This window comes from Calidris pugnax, unplaced genomic scaffold (assembly GCF_001431845.1).
Source record: "Calidris pugnax isolate Ruff unplaced genomic scaffold, ASM143184v1 scaffold138, whole genome shotgun sequence".
Classification (NCBI taxonomy): domain Eukaryota; kingdom Metazoa; phylum Chordata; class Aves; order Charadriiformes; family Scolopacidae; genus Calidris; species Calidris pugnax.
The window spans coordinates 83,086-106,114 of NW_015090858.1; the positions used below are offsets into that span (position 1 = coordinate 83,086).

Here is a 23,029-nt window from a genome sequence, read left to right on the forward strand (position 1 = left end):
TGACAAGACAATCCCATCCTGCAAGGCCACGGCGCGGCCACGTGCCGGCTACTGCATCCCAATGGTGAGGAAAAGCTGTGATTGCTCCTGAGCCTCCTCCAGCCTCATCACAGCCACGGGCTGCAGCTCTGACAGCCCAGGGGAGTCTACACAGGTGTGGAAGGGCTCTGGATGCCTGGGAAGGTGACCGGGAGGGGAATCTGGCCCATCACTAATCAGCTGCACGTGTTGCGATGAGCTCACTCCACGCTGACGTGCCCTGCCATGGTTTCTCCGGGGAGGAAGGGTTGCACGGATCCACGCTTCCAGCCAACTGCAAGCACAGGGACCCCCATAACCCGCTGTAATTTCACCCCAGGCAGGAGCCCTGTGGCTGCCAGCAGGGTCCAAACACAGGAATCATCCTGGGGCGCGGGGCAGGCAGCCAGGGAGGGACCCCATGTTTCAGACAAGCTCCTCGCACCATTCATTTGGGAAGAAGTTGAGCTCAGGGCACATACTCAGGGCTCAAGCACGAGCTGGAGTTGGCACCACCCCAACACGTTCCCTCGGAGCCGTCCTGCTCACCATACCCAGGGTGACTGGCATCAGCAGCCCCCAGCCTTCACACAACCATCCCCAAGCTCCGAGCACTGCGGGCCAGGTTCAGAGCACGCTCCAGGGGTCCACAGTTCGTATTTGTGAAGAAAGATCTTCAGATGAGATCTCAGGAAGAAATTCCTTGCTGTGAGGGTGGTGAGAGCCTGACCCAGGTTACCCAGAGAAGCTGTGGCTGCCCCATCCCTGGAGGGGTTCAAGGCCAGGTTGGAGGGGGCTTGGAGCAACCTGGTCTGGTGGGAGGTGTCCCTGCCCAGGGCAGGGGGGGGCACTGGATGGGCTGAAAGGTCCCTTCCAACCCAAACCATTCTATGATGCTGTGATTCTAAGAATGAGCTCCTGAAGGACAGCTGTGCCACTTCTAACTCAGCCTGTGTTCCACATTTTTCCTTATCTAATTCAGCACAATAGATATTTCTAAAATGACTGGCAAAGGAACATGGGAAAAAAAATAATATTCTTTTGCCATGTACCATAATGCACACAAGGAGTTCAGGCAAAAGGCTAAATACTTACAGATTTGCTATTTACTGAAGATGTGGCTTGTACAGACAAAGCACAGCAGGAAGGACACCTGGAAAGCATTTCCCTTTCCCTGCAGGAAGGGGTAGAAAACCTTGGCTCTACAGAATTTACAGATTTCAGTAGAAAGGAATGATCTATCTTTCCTTCTGCATCGCCTTCTGGAAAGAAGAAAGTGAAATGTGATCTCTGACGTGCGCAGCCTGACAGTAAGTAGCTGTAGTTTACAAAATGTAGGAGCTTCGCCGCTGGCTCAGCCACGCTTTACTGGGGACGGGGAAAAGCTCCCAGAACTGCAAACCTCAGTCACCACCAGTGGCTTGAGCTGCACACAACGTCCCGACAGGGGCACAGGCTGCAAATTCCCAGCTGAATCCAGACACTGACGACGTCTGTCGCAGCAACCGCGTTTCACTAAGGCTCCTGCTCCAGGGAGGCAGAGCAGCCCTTATCCCTGACGTCCCTCCATCCCGACAGTCCCCTGCTGCCAGCAACTATCCCTGACATCCCTCCATCCTGACAGTCCCCTGCTGCCACTCTGGTCACAGGCAGCCCCAGGGCGATGCTCTCTCCGCAGCAGAAAGGGTAGCACCCAACCAGCTTCTTCAGTCTCCTGGGCTTCGAGCCCCTGGTTTCTCTTTATAATCAGAATTTCTGCATTCTGATGTTTCCCCTACCTCAGAAGAACTCTGATGGATATGTAAGAGCAAGGCGACACAGAAAACCCACGAAAGCCCGCTTAATAAGCACCTTCTTCTCTGCCACTTAACCACCCAGTTCTAATTACCATCTTCATCATCCCCTTTTCTTGCAAGTAGTCAACCTTTCTGAAAAAAAAAATAAAAATCTGCTGCAGCTGCACACATGAACTCTGCCTTACATTTGCAACCATTAAAAAAAAAAAATCTCAAGAAAGTAAAATCTCGTTCATCGATCTCACTACTGAGCTTCCTCATCTGCTGCAGAGAACTCTCTGAGCCTCAGGTGCCCGTGGAGATGCCCAGTGGCCAGAGAGGGCCAGTACCCAGAGGACACTGAGTCCTGGCCAGTTCTGCATCTATTCCTTCCAGAAACAGCTGCTTCTAGAGGGAAGATTGGGGGAAATCCCTTCCAAACTGGGCCGGGAATGACTGCTGCGAGCTGTGGGGCACCCAGAGCCAACACAGGGGCGAGGTGGCACTGATGAAACCTGTCAGTCTGTCCCCACCGCCTGTTCCCTGAGGAAAGGGGCAGCAGGGAACAGACTCGCAGTCATTCAGCTGCATCTTCATCCCAGCCCCAGGGAGAGTTTGGGGACGCACATAATCCTCTTCCTCAGCCAGAAAAGAGGCAGCAGGGAACAGACTTGCAGTCATTCAGCTGCATCTTCACCCCAGCCCCAGGGAGAGTTTGGGGACACACATAATCCTCTTCCTCAGCCAGCCCCTCCTGTTCCTTCCCACCCAGGGAAGAGGGATGCTCCATCACTAACGAAAGGCCCGGTTCAGCCCCAAACGGGAGCCGCCAGCACCCGGTGGTTTTGTGGCAACATCGTCCTTCCCAAACGCTCAGCGCTGGCAAGGAGCTCTCACACAAGCATTCATTTTATCATGGTTACTTCATGATTTCGCCGTACTGCCCTGCTATTTCTGAACGCGGGGCTGTAATAGAAGGCGTCTGTGGGCCCAGGAGAGAGGGCAGCCATTCCACCGCGGAGTCCCCGCCGTGTCGGTGGCCTGTGCCAGGAGGGATTCAAGCGCAGCCTGTGCGAGGGTTTGGACACCAAACCCCAGGAGGAGCTCCACAGCTTTCCTTTCCATTTCTGCTTGTCAGTCCTCACAGCTTCAAAACCCTCCATCAAGCAGAACTTCTCCAAAGGAAATGCTTTGGAAGGAACACAGGTCCTTCCAAATGGTCATCAAAAAGACCAACCCGTCCTGAGAGATGTCCCACCGTTAGCTCTCCCTTGGCACCCTGGCCCTACAGAATTCATATTATAGGACAGTCCTGCACACTTGAGGAGCAGCTAGAGATGGAAGAGGAACAGGGACATGAGATGTTAGCATTCCAGGCATCGAAAGCTTTCACATGTACTTTTTGAATCCAATCTTCCCTCTGACCCCAGCACCAGCTGCACTACCCTTGTCTAAATCACAGCTCGTGACGTGGCACCGACACACGGTACAAGGGTTACCTGATGGCTTTCAGAAGATCAGATTACCTGGTGTTAAATAAAGTAATTACTTCAAAAATATAGTACAGACATAACATTCTGCATGTCCATTCTTAGAAATGGATAGATTTGTGCTGCAACACACACTGACACCCACTAACTATTTTATAGACCCCACCAGGGGCACAACACAAACTGCTGTTGCCCTGAGCACGAGGTGAGCTCCTGGTCCTGCCTCCTGCCAGTTTCTTGCCGCAAAAAACAAGGTCAGAGCAAGTATTTAGCCATCACACCTCAGAGCCTACCATTAAGGAATTTGGAAAAGGGACATGTAACTTCTGCACTTTATGATTTGAAGGGCACGGCTTCCCTGGCACCCTTAGGTTCTTGAAAGAAAAATGACCTTGTAATAATACTCCTAGGATGTAATAACGTCTTGCATTGATCAGGTAACAGGCGGTCAAGGAGATTAAATTCACCACTTATTTTTGCTGGGAGGTGATCAGAGGACACACATTTTAAGTTCAGTGTCAAGTTCAACTCGGTGAGTTATACAAAAAGATTAACTCGATCCTTTAAGTGAAATCTTGCCTTGCCACCCTGCTCCAGCCTATTCACACTATAAAGTCTTTTATATGAAGACACGGGAATTCATTAGAGTTTATCTTCTATCAGGACTTTAAATCATTACTGAACCTGACCTTCTGCCCCACCACCTCCCCCTACAAAGCATCAGTTTGATTTATTCCCCGTTTTGAGTGGAGATACCTTCAGTCATTAGTACTCAGCCCCATTGTCATGGGTGAGCCCTGTCCTGGGTATTTAATCCTGAGCATTTTTGACTTGGCAGAGGTGACCCCCCCATTGTAACTCCGCTGGCTGGCGGAAAAAGAGCTCTTCAATCAGAAATCCTGGACCAGCAGGAACGGCAGGGCTTAGTCCTCTCCCAGGAAAAGCTCACAAGCTGCAAACTCCTGATGCTCATTAGAGCCAGCTCTGTGATGGGCAAAGGACAATGAGCTAAACCACTGTAACCCCAGTTCTTCCCCCCTAACACAGTCCCTCACTCTTCCTCCTGCACATCACGAGACCCTTGGTGCTGGTTCAGGGAACCTCTCTCTGTAAAACGCCCTGACCTTTCACGGGCACTGAGTAAAAACTGGAAAAAAGGAGCAACAGCCCAAGCATCCAGGGTTCATTTTCCTCAGCACATTAACCAACAATGGGCACTGACATTTTAGTAACAGAAAGCACAGAATACGTCACCGGAACGTGAGGCTGCTGCTGGTACAGGGCAGGGCTGTGGCTCTTTATCCGTGCATCATCAGGCAGCAACGAAACCAAGTCAATGTTTCACTCCACCGCAGCCAGGTCAGCTGAGAGAGGGGATGCTCTCAGACCCTGTTCAGAAGCACTAACCCCCCCATGGGACAGCACGGCCTTACTTCAGGACAGGAGAGGTTAAACTAAGAGCCTGCAGCTGGCTTGGAACAAGAAAGGAAAAGATAAGCCTGTACTTAAGGGTCTCACCAGCCCAAGAGTGTTTTATTTCCACCTCTCTGCACAAATTAAGTGGGTTTTAGAGCTAGTGCTAATGGAGCTGCCCAAAGATGAGCTCCCCAACACACACAGGGCTACAGTCCCACCAGGCACCAGTTCTTGTGGTCACCCCGTGGTCACCCGAGCTGCACAGCATCCCACTCACTTAGGGAGGTAGGGTCAGACTCTGCTGTCTGCCTTGGGGACATAAAGACACCGCACGGTGACACCCACACTGCCACCAGTGCCATGGATGGGTACATCCACCCCAGCTTCGCTTCAGGCAGCACAGGAGACATGGTTGTAAGAAGAGAAGCAGCAGAGACTTCCCCAGGATTCTCAGCTTGAGTACATTCCCAGGCTCTGCAGCAGCCCAGCACAGCCCACGCTGAAATCTGCTCTGCTCCATCTTCACAGAGAAATGAGAGACATCAGGCTGTGCTGCTGCTTCCTCTCCAACTGCATCCAAACGGCCTCAGAGCTGAACTCCTGCCCTCCCCTCCATCAGAAGAGAGATAACTGTCTGTCTAAATGGTCCTGCCCACCTTCCCCTCTCCTCCTCCACCTCCCTTCTGCTCTCATCATTCAGGATGGGACGCTCCTGACCACAGTGACCATCTGCAAAGCTCCACAGGAACCAAACAATGCACGGAAAGAAAGACCGAGTCCCTTATGATTTCTAGTTTCCTGAATCAACTGCACTTTTCAGTCTGCTAATTCTTTCAGAAGCAAGCTTACAGAGTTAGCTCATCTGAATTTCTTGACCAGCCACTGCAGCTGGTCAAAAAAACCAACCAACCCATCACTTAACCATGATGGAAAGCATCAAAATGACACTGGAGATGCCTCCTTCATGGTGCCATTGCAGCATCTTGCCAAGAGCCAGGCTTCTTACTTGTCTACACAGACCACAAACCCTTATATGTTCAATACCCTGAGGTCTCTCTTGGAGACGCCAGAGGTTTATGCCAAATCCCAGCCACTTCTGCTCCGTTCCTTCCCTGGGCACCAGTATCACAAAACAGCCTGAATTTTCCATCGCACAGAGACTGCAGAGAGCAGATGACCCATCTGGACCTACAGACTGTGCTGGGTATGATCTGGTGCTTGTAACAGGAGCTGCACAGATTCCCTGCACCAGGGAGAGGAAAACGTTTAAAAATCTTAAAAACAGTCCATGTGAGCAGCTTCTACAATTCCCCACTCAGCTGAAAAATTCCCCGTCTCCAGGCTTGCCCGGGGGACACAGACCTGAAGGCTGCAGCCAGACCCTCTGTCATCCCTCCTGGGTTTATGGACAACATGATCCAGCAGAAGCTCCTGGAGCAAACCCCTCCCTCCGAGGGCAGCGGTGTCCCGCACAAAGGAGCACTTTTTACCTCCTGAGCCAATTCTCTGGACGGTCGGAGGTAAAACAATTACCTCATTACAGTCGCACAGCGAATTCCCTTCTGGTGGAATTCGCATCAGCACTACTGCAACTTTATAACATTTGCATTATAAAAATGTCTGCGAAGGAGGCCAAGAAAAACAGCTTTTTGTTCAGAGGAAGCTCTGTGGTCAAGATGATGTCATCAGAAAGCGCCAAATTAATTTCCTGTGGTTACATCCTACAGGAAATCCAAGCAGCTCAGCTTTCTTGCTAAACCAAGTAGTCATTTGTTGTCAATAACTCTAAATTACGTGCCCATATGTGCCATAAACTACGAAGTATCCTGATTAGCCTTCATTCCCTGGATTCCTCGACCGTTGGGATCTGTTTAGATCAGGGGCCCAAGCTCAGTGAGACACAGCAGCCGTGGCTTCCCCAGGGCATCCAGTTTGCCCCAGGAGCTTGCACCAGTCAGGCCAGTTTCCAGCTATTTCGTAGAATCATAGAATCATTCAGGTTGGAAAAGACCCTTGGGATCATCGAGTCCAACCATCAACCCCACTCTACAAAGCTCTCCCCTACACCATATCCCCCAACACCACATCTAAACAACTCTGAAACACATTTGGGGATGGTGACTCAACCACCTCCCTGGGCAGCCTATTCCAGTCTCTGACCACTCTTTCTGTGAAGAATTTTTTCCTAATGTCCAGTCTAAACCTGCCCTGTTGCAACTTGAAGCCATTTCCTTCATCCCCCTAGAAGCATCTGCTGCCGAGGGACACCAGGGAGGAGGAGCAGCTACGTAGGACTGGACTCTTTGCAGGAACAGGGACCCCCCCCAAGCAACAAAACTGTAAAACCAATGTTGACTTACAGCTTCTCTGCTCTGCACGAACAGAAACAAGGAAATCAGGAGTGATTCAGGAGGTTTTTCCAGCTGGTAAAATCATCATGAAAACGTCTCACAGGTCCCTCCCCCCGTCACAGTCCTTCCACAACCTACTGAAAGACGCATCTCTCCAAGGCTTACTCAGTATTTAAATTATAAGATAACACTTGGGTAAAGCACTTTGCTAATTCAAATGGGTCTTTTCAAGGACCTATCAGCGGGAAACCGATCTCCCTCAGTTTTCAGATCTCCCCAAAACGTTTACATGAATCCACACCTGCTTCACCTGCTGTCCCAGGCCCTCCACTTTCCCCATTGACAGCAGAGGGGAAGCCACTGGGGAGGGGGGGAGGAATAGCTTTTGAATCTGTAACTTGCACTGAAATTATGACTCTGTCCTTACAGTGAACTTTGGGTAGAAATCTCTCGGGGCAGCCTCTCCAGCCCACGTTTCCCTGGCCTGGCCGGGAGCCCAGCGTAACACCTCCAGAGCCCAACGGTAAATGGTCAGGGTCGATCAGATCCCGTCTGAGCAGCCCCTACACTTCACACAACGTTGTACTTTCAGGGTTGCAAGGATTCTTTTTCTTTTCACTACTTTTTAAAACAAAACACATTTTATTCAGGACAGGGAGCCAGCTCATCACTTCTCTGGATGCACCCAAACAGAGTTTGAAGCAGTAGCACCTCCTTCACAGGGGAAACAAGAGCTGATGACAGCCAGGACTCAGCTGCAGAGATGTTGTATGGACACCTCCTCAGCAGCAGCTCCTACCCTCCCACCCTACAGCCTATGGGGGAAAAAAAAGGATGGGAAAGAAGAGGGAGGCAGAATGACTCGCTCAGAGCCACATGGAGACTGGAGGCAAAAGGACAAACCACGCATCCTACCACTCTCATCTACTGGATCGACCGGTACAAACCATTTCCTCAACAAAACACACGGCTGGGAGGAGAAATCACACAGCTCCCAAATTCTCAGAGCAACAGCACAGACAGACAAAGCTCAAATCAGCGCTGACCCCCCCCCAATTCCATCTGTTTAATGAGCTTCCTACCTCTCTGTCCTTGAGTTTCATGGCGAGCACCAGCTGATGTCTGTGGTTAGTCAGGGCCTCCCGGTAATTTCCTTTGGAGAAGAATGCGGAGCCCAGATTCCCGTGAGCTCGGCATTCTCCCGTCTGGTCACCTAAGTCCCAGGAAAACAAAACAGAGGTTAATTAACAACGGTGGGGCTGGAAGAGTCCACCAGAAGGACTGGAACACACCATAGAAGTGATGCTCCAGTGCAAGACCCAGCATCAGAATAAACTCATCCTTATCTTTAACACACAGCCCGATCTCTCCTCTTTGCTGGCCTCCAGAAACAGCTACAATAGCCATCAATCTTATTTTTAGAATTGTTTAATTTCTTCTTTGGCCTAACACTTGGCAATTTCCCATTCTTCCATGTTTATTCCTTCCTTGACATTAGCAATTTGTGCTTCAAACAAGCGAAGCCCACGCCAGCTCTCCCCTGAAAGCAATTCTGCAGCTCAGCCCAGACGTCTACTGCTGTCTTCAATCCAGTAGTCCCTGCACTTCCAGTGAGCTCTCCTGGCTTCTCCACCTCTGCAAGGTTCTGCCTTTCTCTCTCACATCCTGTCTCCTCTCCCATGGCACCTTGAAAGCTCTCAGGATATACCACGCACAACAGGGATTTTCCAATTTGTTTATTTTTTAAACCCTCCTGTTCATGCACTGTCTCACTGATTTGTCCCTTCCCTGGCAACTGCCTCAGAAGCTCAGACTGAGAAACTTTTTCTACCTAATTCTTAAAAACCTTGCTTCATTTTGATGCTTGCTTCATTCAAATGATTGCTTCATTTAAGACTCATTGAAGGTTTTGAGCCCCAGTCTACAGAGGGGATGAGATCAGTTCCCACACACCCGAAACCAGAAAACTGGAGGACCCTGCAAAACCTTAGCACATTCATTGACCCCCTCACGCACAGGGGTACAAGGGCTGCCCAAGCCTGTACTTTGCACATCTCAGAAATTCCAGATTTGATGTAGCAGCTTGTGAAATCCCAGGGAACACCTGAGCATCACAGAGAGGTGCTGACCATTAACACAGCTATTCCTTTGCTCCGTCTGCACCAACCCAGCCCCCCAGCCAGGGAAAGGAGAACTCTTACCTAAAGTCTTGGCTACGTCCAAGTCCTGCTGCATGTATCCAGTGCTTTTCTCCGTATTCCCGAGGGACCAGTACGCACTGCTCAGCGCGGAGAACACCGATCCCCGCAGCTTTAGGCTGCACGTGCCGATCTTCAGGGCAGCCTCCAGCACCACCACAGAGGCCCCATGGTGGCCCGCGGTCAGAAGTTCCTGGCCGATCACGGACACCACAACAAAGGGGCTCTTGTCCAGCTTCATCTTCTGCAGTTGTTGATAGGTGGGCTCCAGGGACTCTGCAATACAAAAACAAAGGCAGGAGTTACTCAACAAACCAAGTTATTTGCGTATCGAAATCACTTTCACAACTCCTCGTCGTCTTTTGGTAACCAAACGCCACGTGAGTTAAGGGCCAGATTGTCCAAATCAACCCAAGATTTATTATGAAAACACAGGGCTCAAATGCATCATCTAATATTTAGTACAACGAGGCAGATCACGTAGCAAACTGATGTTTCCCTTGCAGGGAGCCCTTCAGGAAGGCAACACAAGAATTCAGAGCAGTCTCACACTGAGCTCTGACGACGGGTCTAACGGCAGAAGGAACGTGGAAAACACCTGTAGAGTTTTGTAGGGAACTGGAACTGGGCTGTCAGCAGTGGGTGAGAGCCCTGCAGTTCCTGCTGCTTCAGCACAAAACTTCAGCTGAAACGGCTGCAAAACCTGTGCTTGTCCAGATACCAATGTGCACCAAGAGACGTGCCAAAAACTGCAGAAAGAAACCGCTCCTTCTTCTGGAGAAGTTACTCCTGCAATGACAGCACTGGACCTGCCAGGCTACTTATAATTGGTCTAATTGCTTCCATCATTCCGATGATAAAACATCTTGGCTGCATGCTTCATTAAGGACATCAATACAACAGGACTCCAGAACTTGCTGACCAAGGGGCATTTCTTGATTAGATGCTCTCACCTGAATCGACACCATCCCAGCAACCTCAGAAAACCACTTCCTCCCTGTTTTCTGCCTCTCTGCAACCACCGAGTGTATAAACAACAACAAAAGAGGATTTTAACGCTTCCCTGAAGGTGAAAACAGTGTGAAGGTGATGCCAGTTACCGACATCTAATTAGGTCCAGGATTAAATGCAGACGTAAGAGGACAGAAATAGTTGCTGTAACACACCACCACTTATCACATCTATCACTGCCAGAGCAGGCACACACACAGTTCCTGCCCTAAGGAGCTTACCTGGGATCCCAGCCAGGTAATCCAGGCAAATGTATGGAGAGAGAGGGTACAGACAAGGAGAAAGGAAGAAAAAGGACACCCCAAGGGAAGTGCTCCTGGTAACTTTGGAGTCCAGTAGGGAAGAGAGAACCCACGCGGTAACAGAAGGCAGACGTGGAGTTTGTTACTGCTCTTGTGCAACAGCAAAAAAGAAGGGAAGAAACAGCCACAACCAGGTGAAAGATGCAGCAACAGTGACTCGGTTATTGGGGAAGGGGGTTTCACCTTCATCTCTACACACTGCGGACCCCCTGGATCTCCAACGTTTGCATTCAATACTCTTTGGCACATCACCAATGTTTACAGCCCTGCTGCCTGTCTGGTTCCTCCTCCTCTTCCTCTGAACACGAGTATCCTGGAAGCTACCACTCACACCAGTCTACCCACAGCTTCAACCAACCTGTCCTCCTGGTGGAACCAAGTCACAGGGGACTGGCTTTACAGCACAGACAGTACCCAAGGAGATCTTCTGTCTTTCCTAGACAGCTCTTGGAAAGGGCACCAGAACAACACTTAACAACTACTGAAGTGCTTGCAGAGTGCCCAGCACATGGGACCGAGATCCTGAATATTCATCCCAGCAGTACAGCAGATACAAGCTCTCGAAGTAAAACTAGCACTTTATAAACAAGGCTGATCTAAAACTCTGCCAAACCAGCCAGTGGGAGGGTAAGGACTGGGAAGCAGCAACGCTGGGAAGCACGGCAGGGAGCAGCAGTGCAATACAGCAGCCAGACCGTCCAGCCAAATTCGGGGACACTCACACAGAAATATCACATCACCTGCATTCTAAGCAGCAGCCACAGTACCTCTGGGTATCAAATTAAATTAGCTTCACAAAGTAACTGCTATATAGGACAGAAACTTCCAGATGAATTCACTTTAGAGGACGGAGGGAAGCACTGTAAAAAAGGAAACGCCAACAGGGGATATTTTTTCATTTCAGTGCTTCTTGGCCCCCAAGCCCTGGGGCCTCCGGCAGCATCTGCTGAGGCTGAGAATTGCCATGTTCCCTCCCGGGAAATCCCATTAGGACATTGCAACACAAGGCTTGCAAGAGAAACAGAGCCAAACAGAGCCAAACAGACCAAAGAGGAGGCGACCTCCTTCCTCCAGAGAGGAAAATCCTGGAAACAGGGATATTATGAAAGAGGCAAAACGCTGTACAGCTAATACGGCTTCAAGGTCCTTGTGATTTCAACACTCTTCCTGAGCATAAGTGAATTAGCAGAGCAGACTTTCTGCTTTCTGGAACGCTGCATTTTGAGAGATGTTAGTACCGTGGAAAAGCTGCTGATGGGCTCTTCTGGGCAAACACTTGCCCGGGGCATTTAAGGCTCCCTGTTCCCAATGGCCAAGAGCCAGAGCACCGTGGGAAGCTGTCCCAAGAACTACAGCAGTGCCCACCTCAGCACTGGGAACAGACAAAAGAGAAACAAGGAAGGATGTCATTGGAACTGCTGCACAAAACCAGTTTGATTCACCTCCAGTGCCTCTCGAGCTGGGTAGCACCATCTCACTGTCCCTCTGAATCAGGAGAATATTTTTGTGTTCCTCCTCCTGCTTCAGGCTCCTTTCTCAGCACCCGCTGACTCAGCAGAGAAGTCAAATCCTGACTTTGCCTTCGGGCCTCCAGGTTCTTCCCCCCTCAGATGGTGGCACAGCAACCCATGGACTGAAACCACCACCTCTGAGTACCTCAGCAGCTGAAGACCACCCTGGAGAAGACCTCCCGGTGCTTACCTCGCATGGGAGACTTCATGGCGGCCTCGACCATGCCAACCAGAAGCTGAAGACTCTTGGGATCTTGAGCCAGTCCCGAGGCAAAGGCTGCCAGTGCATCTGCATGACGTCCGAGATACTGAAGGGCCACACCCTGTCGGAAGTATGCCTGAAAAGCCAAGGGAGAAGAAGAAATAACAATTATTTAATTGGATGAAGTCACAAATAACGCATCTGCCCGTGACCGCGTGCCGGTGGACACTGGGCTACATGACAACATCCTTGGTCACACTGCCTGTAATCAGAAAAATCCAACACCACAGTCTGGTCTGTGACTGCCACCCAGTCATGACCTTGCTAACCCTTGCAAGGGCTCTGAACTGCTCTGGAGACCAGCTTGTCCCCTCGGTGTCATGACCTTCCCAACCTTTGCAAGGGCTCTGAACTGCTCTGGAGACCAGGGAGAGTAATTAATATTAACCCAAAGCTTTCTCCTGGGGCTTGGCCAGTTACTTATTTACTTATAGCCAAAAACTTATTCCCCAGACCTCTGTTTCTGTTCTCTTGGCTCACAACAAGTAACTTCTTTCCTTTCTCATCAGCTCTTGCCAACAAGCCCAATATAAACACTAGGACCAGCAGAGACCAAAATGCACTGAAAGCTCAAGTTGCAACGAAAAACAATACAAAGATCCAGAGAGGAGCCAAATCTTCCTTCTCCCTAATGCAGACACGGCCCTGCACTGTCCCACTGGTTGGGTGCCGTATATACACACAGATGTGTAACACACACATACATATATACACATGTATGTATACATGCACTTCTTAGATTAAAGCAAGACACTCATGATTTTGAACATGTTTACACAATTATTTTCTTTCTTTCCAAGGAAACCATTCCACGGATTGTACAATACCTCCTAAATAACTCGTCACCATGTATTTCCACTTCTACATCAGCAACAACATCAATGTGTCACTGCAAAGTGTCCCCAAACAGAGCCTCCCCGTCTCCCTAAAATTTTGAGCATGTTTACAAAAGCATTTTTCTTTGTTTCTTCCTTTCCAAGGAAACCATCCCATGGATTGTACAATACCTTCTAAATAACTTGTCACCGTGTATTTCCACTTCTACATCAGTAATGACATCACCACACCACTGCAAAGCGTCCCCAAACAGAGCCTCCCCGTCTCCCTAAACCGGGACACCAGCAGCCAGCACAAAGGAAGAACTGCAGAAAGATGTTCTGCTTGTACATAAAGCCACGGGGGCTCAAAGGGCACCCAGAGCTTCCTTGGCAGCTACTGGCTGAGAGACCACAGAATCCACATCCAATATTTACTCCCAGGAGTCAGGGATATTTGCAGCTCGTGGTATAAAAGTCGTGAGTCTTTAAGCACCTTTGATGCCCATTATTCAAAACCAGGACACCAGCAGCCAGCACAAAGGAAGAACTGCAGAAAGATGTTCTGCTTGTACATAAAGCCACGGGGGCTCAAAGGGCACCCAGAGCTTCCTTGGCAGCTACTGGCTGAGAGACCACAGAATCCACATCCAATATTTACTCCCAGGAGTCAGGGATATTTGCAGCTCGTGGTATAAAAGTCGTGAGTCTTTAAGCACCTTTGATGCCCATTATTCAGGTTTTACCCTCATTAAGCTAATACCTTTCTGACGCAAACTTTGCTGCACTTTTGGTTCATCCAAAGCTATTTCAATGCCACAAATGAAGCTGTTGGAACAGAAGGTAAAATATTATTTGCATTTCTTAAAGAGTGCTTAAAGAACCTAACACTGCTCCTTGAGATTGGCTTCTGGTATCGCTTTCCTGGATAAGACCTCATCACTATTGCTCTCCATCTGTAACACTAAGTGTACATCTGGGGAAGCCTTTCACTTAAATAGGCTAAATCTCCAATTAATACCCAAACTGGTATTTCATTAGAGCTTTCAAACACTTTTGGAATCCAATCCAGGGACGCAGAGATTAAGGAAAATCAGAAATGACATGAGAAATTTACAGACATGAATATTTAATCTCTTTTCCATTAGTAAGCCTTGATTGTAGAACCGCTTTTAATGAATTCAATGAAAGCAGAATTCTTTTCATTAACCTTTAGTATAAATGTGTTCTTATTGAACCAAACAAGCTACTGTACTGGAAACCCAATTCAATGTTAATTAGATTACTAGCACGAAGCTTTAAATCAAAGAAAATACTAAGAAATAAGAACGTGCAGTGGCCATGAAGTATGAGTCCTCCCAACAGTGAGTGAGCTGTCACCTAAATCATGGCATACGCTTTAAAGTCCCTTTTTTTTCCCCCAGAATTATCATTTAATTACTTTCTTTGCCACCAGATGACAGAGGCGGTTTGACACCGCCTGTCTCTGATGGGGACCTTTCCAGGGAACAAGGGTGGTCCAGGACAAATGTGCTGCCTCATCCAATTATGAAGGATGAAGGCACAAATACACAGCAGCCAACACGGGAATGGCACGGGGAGTGTAGGCGTCCCCAACATCTCATGCTTCACAGGAAGGTAGAAGTGGGCCATCTCCTCTCTCAGAACGTGTACTGCCCCGACAGACAGCACATCAGGGAAGATGTGGCTTCTGCATCACGAAAGAAAGCCCCAGAAACCCTAAAATCTTTTCTATAGAGGGCTTCATGGAAGAGGCAGGAGGGAGAGGTAGGCTACAGGCAACACAGAGAAGTCTCCCAGAGCCTACAGAAGGCAGGAACCTATGGCTTCAGAAGATGCAACATGGTGTGATCCCTTATCACATCCCATCCTGTCCACACAGGACTGTAGGACAACAAGCAACGTACTCTTCATCTAAAGGCAGAGCAATAACCAGCTTTCGTGTCTCCCAGTAAGGAAAATGGAGAAAAATCAAGCTAAAAAAACCACAGGTGAAGCCTCTGCCCCTCCCTGCGGTTCTGGTATAGAAATCCAAGGGAACATCAGTTCCCAGCAGGAGAGAACACACCATGGTGCAACATCACAGAAAGGAAAAAAAAAAAAGAAAAATAAGAACAAGAAACCAAAAAGCCTGGCCACGAGCCTCCCAGCACTCTGTTGGCAGAGGAACAGGAGGCCTGTTCTGCCCACCATGGCCTGCCCAGGAGCCCCACCAGCCCCACGCCTTGCTGGGATGCACCAGTGAAGACACTGGTTTCTTGCACCTGCCCGTCCAACCCCGATGCCTTTGGGGAGCACCAAGGATATCTCAAACGGTAAGAAAACGGAGCCCTCATCGCCCGAGCTCCACACAGAGAGGAGACAGCACAAGCTCCAGATGCCAGACGAGGAGAGGATGGGGATGAGACTCACACAGAGCCCACAGCACCCTGCCTTTCCAACCTCCTTTCTGGAAAGCACTTTTATTCCCTCCCCATATCTATTCCTGGAAGTCCCCCCCCTGGAAACCATTTAATTTGAATACAAACACACCATTCAGAGCCCAAAAGAAAAAAACCTATTAATCATAACCGAAAGGAAGACTTTGGCCAATTTTTCTCCTGCAAAAACCCCTTCCTTCCTTTCTCCTCCAGTTTCCAGCGCACACAGAAAGCTCTGCACACATTGTGTACCCCAGAGGCCTTTAACAAAATAAATAAAAAGCATTCACATCACCCAGCCCCACCAGCCCCACGAGCCCCACGCCTTGCTGGGATGCACCAGTGAAGACACTGGTTTCTTGCACCTGCCCGTCCAACCCCGATGCCTTTGGGGAGCACCAAGGATATCTCAAACGGTAAGAAAACGGAGCCCTCATCGCCCGAGCTCCACACAGAGAGGAGACAGCACAAGCTCCAGATGCCAGACGAGGAGAGGATGGGGATGAGACTCACACACAGCCCACAGCACCCTGCCTTTCCAACCTCCTTTCTGGAAAGCACTTTTATTCCCTCCCCATATCTATTCCTGGAAGTCCCCCCCCTGGAAACCATTTAATTTGAATACAAACACACCATTCAGAGCCCAAAAGAAAAAAACCTATTAATCATAACCGAAAGGAAGACTTTGGCCAATTTTTCTCCTGCAAAAACCCCTTCCTTCCTTTCTCCTCCAGTTTCCAGCGCACACAGAAGGCTCTGCACACATTGTGTACCCCAGAGGCCTTTAACAAAATAAATAAAAAGCATTCACATCACCTATTTCCTCCCCAAGAGGCATTCACAAGCCAGTTTAGCACTGGAATGAAGACACCGTATCAAGGGAAAAAATCAGCGAAGAGGAAATGGTGAGAATCCCCCTTTGGAAGCGGGGAGGAAGAGGGGAGGCAGGGAGCCAGCAGCTGCAGCTGAAGAAATGAGACAAGGAGCCGCTTTCCAGCCCCGACACAGACGGGCTCTTCCCACGCCTCGGCCAACTCCACTTTTCTAATCACACTGTGTGAAGATAGAAGGGTACTCACTCTGCAGGAAAAAGGACATGATTTTTCCAGTGATCCCAGGTAGGAAAAACCCCATTGATTCCTTTTAAGACAACTCAAACAAAAAGAGAATGATGTTTTGCTAGAGAAAGGACAACCGCACAGCAGGTGTCTTCTAACCTGTGGCTCTTTGCATCCTCAATGCTACAACAAAGCCCTGGAACAATCTTTTCCTTTTTTTCTTTTTTTCCTTCAATCTCTGCATCAGACTTTCCAAGAACAAGGCACTATGAGAAAAGAAAGTCCCCACTCTCAGCTGAAATTTGGCACTAGATGCATCTCCCTCAATGATAGGAACTCCTTCCTCCTCCTGTTGGCTGTTCCCATCTCCAGATTCACCCACCTGCGATGGGTTAACAGCTCCAGCACCCAACCCTCCAGGCCCTGGAGCCAGAACAGGGAGAAGAGAGATTGAGCACTATCAGCCTGAGCCTTTTGGGTAGGGAAGAGGGCTCAAAAGGAAAAGGCAGCTTTATCAACCAGCCAACCTTATCAAATCACAGAAACTAAATCAGAGAGGTTGTTAGTGAGTAATCCCGTGCACCTGTGGACCTTAAATTCTGGGAAATCAGACCATACTGCAGCCTCATACAGTCATTTTTCAGTCCACTGGACAATGAGCCTGACTTCAGCCAGTTTAGAGATTTCACAGAGCCAAGCGGAAATGGACCGGGAAGGAGGAGAGGGAATAATTAGTGCTTTTTATCCACAATGCCATTGGAAGCACTGTTGATATTCTGGAAGCAAAAGTTAATTATTCTAATTAATTAACTTGCAAACTATATTTGGCATTTGAGACTTCAAAGCCAGGCAGAAAACTGACCCGGGAAGAGTGGCTGCTCGTACAGCGGGTGTGGGGACAGGACACCAGTGACCGGGGGGTGCACTCGCCTGGGAAGAGCAGCTGCTCGTACAGCGGGTGTGGGGACAGGACACCAGTGACCGGGGGGTGCACCCACAGCACCCATCCAGGAGGTAACGGGCCTTCCCTCCTCCCTCACATTTCCACCCCCCACATTTTTTTCAAGCTTGCTTTTTTGCCCCGTGCATTTCAGGACATGCCACGTTTTCATGACAAGAATTTAATTTTTAGTGCTTTTCTGTACCCTCAACTTAATTTTAGAAAACCTGTACGAACAGGGGAAGGCAGAAGAAGCCCTTCCCAACGGGCCAGTTGGGTCTCCCAGGGGCAGCCCCCACCGGGACGCAGCAGAGTCAGTCTCTGCCCAACCAGGCAGAAGCTCTCTCTGCAATTCCAAGCACGACTCCTATTTGTTCTGCTCAATTTATTGACCAGTGTCATTTCTATACAGGCCAGGATTTCTCATCCGTGTTTATTGCAGCCTGTTTCATGCACAGGGAGAATTTCTACCTGTCCCTGTACCAGGAGCTGCCACGGGACCGACTGCTGCGGTGCCCAGGCAACACAAAGGCAAACACACTTGTTGGGTTTTGATCCTCATCATCCCAGATCCCATCTAGATAATTGTCCAGACCCTGAATATTAGATTTCCACGTGCAATCTGATACAGGATTAGAATGTAAATGCCATCATTGAAATAGCTGACATGAAGAGGGGTTCTGAAATTTTTATTAACCCTTCTAATATCAATATGCAAGGACTGTTTGAGGCAGAGCACTAGTAATTGGTTTATAATTAATACAAAATATGCAATGAAGATAAAATCACAGAACAAAGAAACAGCATTTATGAATACGAATGGAACCTCTGCGTTTCCCAGGATTCTGCTAAATAAAAACAAGCCCAGTAAAGGAAGCCCAAGACAACTCAGTTCTTACTGGATAAGTATCAAAATATATTTTAATTTTTTGGAGCAGGGATGTAGGCAAATACTCATGCTGTGCTGGGATCTGTAGCAGGCTCTGGTACAACTTTTGGGCTCACACCACCCTCCCCTGTAGAACCCATGGCAATAAGTGGTTGAGATCCCCAGCACATCTCAGGTGCAACGCTGGCAGGACTCGGGGGCAGCAGCCACCGGAGCTCAGTCCCATCCCACCACGGGCTCTTGGGAGCCTGGAGATGAGCTCCTGGCTCTGGAATAGGATTTAGTACCAGGGTGAAGGATTCTTCTAACAGGAGCCCACAGTACACTCTTTGCTGGGCAGGATGGTATACTGTTTATAGTTTAAAACAGCCAGAACTGGGGAATTAACTGGTGTGTAGCACCACCATGAGAGTGTCACCCAGCCACCTGAGGACACACCAAGGTGGCCGAGCAGAAAACTGGGAGCCTCAAGGTTGTCTCTGATGTAGGGGAACCTTCTCAAGAGCTTCACGTGCAGCAATCCACACGTGCAGGGCTGATCCTCCCCGCTGGCCACAGCCTGCCCACCAGGAACGCAGCCACAAAGACCATCCTAGCTTGGGGATCTCCATCCATCAAATGTCCAGCACCCTCCTGCCTCCCCGGTCCCCCAGGGGCTCCTGCACCTCCATCCGCACCTCCTCCTCCTCTGCACAACCCCCTTTTCACCCTGCCATCACACTGTGCCCATGCCACCTTCCTGTGCCCACGCCACCTCGCTCGGGCTCATCCCCTAATTCTGTCCCCAACCCTCACGCTGAGACTCATTTACATAACGAACCCCTGGCCGATCCGTAACTGGGTGACAGCGGCAGAAGAACCAAACTGGAACGGCATCAGAAGAACTTGGAGCAGAAAATTACTGTCAAACAAACATGGAAAACTTGAGAAAAAATACCCCCCCCCCCGCCTTAGACAAAGACTGCCTTGTACACGGGGGAGGAAACTCAAAACACAAAAAAATTCAAAACAAAAAAATTCAAAATTCAAAATATTCAGGTTGGCTTCAGACCCCGGACAACCCGCTCTCTCTGGGCAGGAAGAGGCAAGCAAAGAGAAGACGCTTTTTTCCACAATGGTGCCTTGGTTTGCCAAAATCAGGAGAAGATGCCAAAAATAGCACGAATAATCTATGACACATTGAATTGGCCTGTCCTGCCCCCGCAGAACGCCTCCCGGACAGACGGACCCACTGTCCAGTGTGGGGCTGCTCCGTGTCCCCCAGCCCTGTCCCTCGCTGCCACCCCGGCCACCGGCTGATGGACAGGAGACGGGTGAGGAAGGAGGAGGAGGAGGAAGATGTGGGAACAGCCGCTACGGCTCCTTGGGGCCAAGCACCAGGTTGAATCTTTCCTCTCCCCTTGTAACTGCTTTACGGCCAAATCGCGGAGAAAAATACAGGACAAATCTCTGCTGTGGGGTTTCAGGAATGTGAGGAGAGGGAAGAATGCGCTTTAATTCAGAACACATGCAGCACACGCACAAACACTGCCCCAGCTCCCGCCTTCACAGAGGCTGTAGGTAAGAATTTTCCCTCCCAGCCCACACCCCCAATTGGCACCTGAACCCCCGGGGTTGGCCCGGCCGAAAGAACGAGCAGAGATCTGACAAACTCACTGTCTGATAAAACTCACTTTTATCTTCTACCTGTTTCCAAGGTGTCTCCACAGGAACCACACTGCTCGGAAATGGAAATTTCCTCCAAGCCCCACTGAGCCTACACAAGATGGGGGGGGGGTGTGTGTAAAAGATCACGCCTTGTTTCATCCAAAGAGTGTTTAATTATTCTTATTAATTGTGCTGCCACCACCTGCAGCGTGGGGCTGTGCGCAGATCATTTGCCCACCTGTAATTAAATGTAATCATCAGTAATAAAGACTGGAATCCTGGCTCAGTCCGTTTGGGTAGCACGGGAGGTAACAGCCCTGCTTTCCAGAGAGCTAATTACCGTCCCTTCCTTCTCACCCACCCTGGGCTCGTTTAGGACCAGCAGCTCCAACTCAGACCCCGTCCTCAGAGGAGACCCCTCACCCTTCCTAACCACGCGTGCGGACAGCCCACCTTCCCCTCTTTAGCAGCTACAACTCTCAAGCCTTAATTAACGGCAAGAAGTAATCACGAGTGGAGAAAAGTGCTCTAGACAAGTAACAACCGATGTGTCGTTGCCCCAAAAACAGCAGAGGGAAAGCACAACCAGCACCAAGCAGCTTCGTGTGCAATGTCCTGAGCGCGGGTGCAAGCACAGCATCTTCTACAATTCCACCACAAGGACAAAGCTCTGCCCAATTTCTGCCCAAACAACTCTGTCCAGAAATGGTAAAAGCAAACAAAGCCACCTTTTGCTCTGCTCAGGAGTAACCCCCGTCTTGGTAAGATGATACTGGAGATTGAACAGACACAGAATTACACACAAAATAAATGTGTGAGAGGACACCCGTGGGCTGTTTCTCGGTGAGGTTTGGGGCAGCATCAGGATTGTTTTTAACACCGTATTTCCCAACGCTTTGTTCAGTTTCAGCACTGTACCATGACCTAAATGGTATTGTTTGACAGTGAACTGGTTGTGTACACCCACACACAACTCCAACAACACCGAAAGTGCTGAGAACCTTTCCAGAGCTGAAGAACACACAAACACACGCTACTATCTGTTCTTAGACCTGCAAAAGCAAATGAAAAAAAGCAGCACAAAGGGGAAAGAGGGAATAATAAAAATCATGTCCTAAACTGGAAGGCATCCACCACCAGACCTCATTATGCATTTCAGCGTGAGTGTTCCAGCACAGAGTTTCATTGTCTCACTTTGAATTACTCATCTGAGCAGCGGCTCAAATGACCGCCCCCCCCGCCCCCAGCACTGTGACTTCAGGTGGATCACACCGAAAACCCACCATAAAATCCAGAAATAAGACATTAAAGCATCTGGTCAGCCCACAGACAAATCCCGGGGGGTATTTCAGAGACCCACATCAGCCAACACAAGGCACGGACTGGACAGACGGTCGGACATTGGTGATCTGGATTCACCATTAAGACAACAGGTCCGTTCCCAGCTGTGCAACTCCTGATTAGCAGTGATTTGTAATTGCCATCTTGCAGTGAGACCACTGAAGAGGAGCAAAACCCTGACATCTGGACATAAGAATAAATAATACTACGGTGGTTGTTGTCATAGAATTGTCTTGGTTGGAAGGAACCTTTCAGATCATCGAGTCCAACCATCAAACCAACACTGCCAAAAACCACTAAACCATATCTCTGAGCAATACATCTACCCATCTTTTAAATACCTCCAGGGATGGTGACTCCACCACTTCCCTGGGCAGCCCATTCCAATGCGTAATAACCCTTTCAGTGTAAAAGTTTGTCAGCATTATCCTTTTCTCTCCAGGCCAGCAGCTCCAGCAGACAACATTAAGGGCACTTCTGCACATCCAGGCGAGGCACAGCACGGTCACCAGCTGGGTCTCCAGCCAAGGGAGCACCCAGCTCCAGATACACCCAAACCATGGGGCAACACCCTGGTGGCACCCTCATGGGTCTGCAGGAGAGATGGGGAGGTTCTCTATCAGGGAGGGGAGCTATAGGATGAGGGGTGACCATTATAAACTGAAAGAGGGGAGATTGAGATGAGATCTCAGGAAGAAGTTATTTACCTAGGGTGGTGAGAGCCTGGCCCAGGTTGCCCAGAGAAGCTGTGGCTGCCCCATCCCTGGAGGGGTTCAAGGCCAGGCTGGATGGGGCTTGGAGCAACCTGGGCTGGTGGGAGGTGTCCCTGCCCAGGGCAGGGGGTGGCACTGGGTGGGCTTTAATGTCCCTTCCAACCCAAACCACTCCATGATTCTATGAAAATTAAAATTACTAATTACATATGCTGCCATCAGCTTATGGCTTCAACATCACAATTTTGTGGCTTAATTAAAATTACTAATTACATATGCTGCCATCAGCTTATGGTTTCAACATCGCAATTTTGTGGCTTAAACAAACGCTGGGAAACCAAATGTCATCTTCTTGAAGCATCTCATCTGGAAACCCAAATTCATGGGGCAATACCCTGGTGGCACCCTCATGGGCCTGCAGGAGAGATGGGGAGGTTCTCTATCAGGGAGGGGAGCCATAGGATGAAGGGTGACCATTATAAACTGAAAGAAGGGAGATAGAGATGAGATCTCGGGAAGAATTTGTTTGCTGTGAGGGTGGTGAGAGCCTGGCCCAGGTTGCCCAGAGAAGCTGTGGCTGCCCCATCCCTGGAGGGGTTCAAGGGCAGGTTGGAGGGGGCTTGGAGCAACCTGGGCTGGCGGGAGGTGTCCCTGCCCAGGGCAGGGGGTGGAAGGAGATGATCTTTAAGGTCCCTTCCAACCCAAACCATTCTATGATTCTATGAGCTGACACAGGAGCTTCACCAACCCCAACTAGAAAGGGGCAGTTCATGTTCCCGCTGCTAGTGAGCCAGAAGATCATAAATGACACAGTGTGATAGGAGGCCTTTTGATATTTTAGCAGATTTAAC

The 23,029-nt window shown here is 49.5% G+C and overlaps 1 protein-coding gene across 1 annotated transcript in view; it reads right to left on the minus strand.

Annotated features, from left to right (window-relative positions):
- TTC28 (tetratricopeptide repeat domain 28) overlaps positions 1-23,029 on the minus strand; it is a 157,180-nt gene that overhangs the window by 66,916 nt on the left and 67,235 nt on the right. The window contains exons 2-4 of the mRNA XM_014944049.1: positions 12,263-12,410; positions 9,252-9,524; positions 8,133-8,263 (exon numbers count right to left, since the gene is read on the minus strand). Of these exons, the coding sequence (XP_014799535.1) occupies positions 8,133-8,263; positions 9,252-9,524; positions 12,263-12,410 (552 nt within the window). The remainder of the gene's footprint in view (positions 1-8,132; positions 8,264-9,251; positions 9,525-12,262; positions 12,411-23,029) is intronic.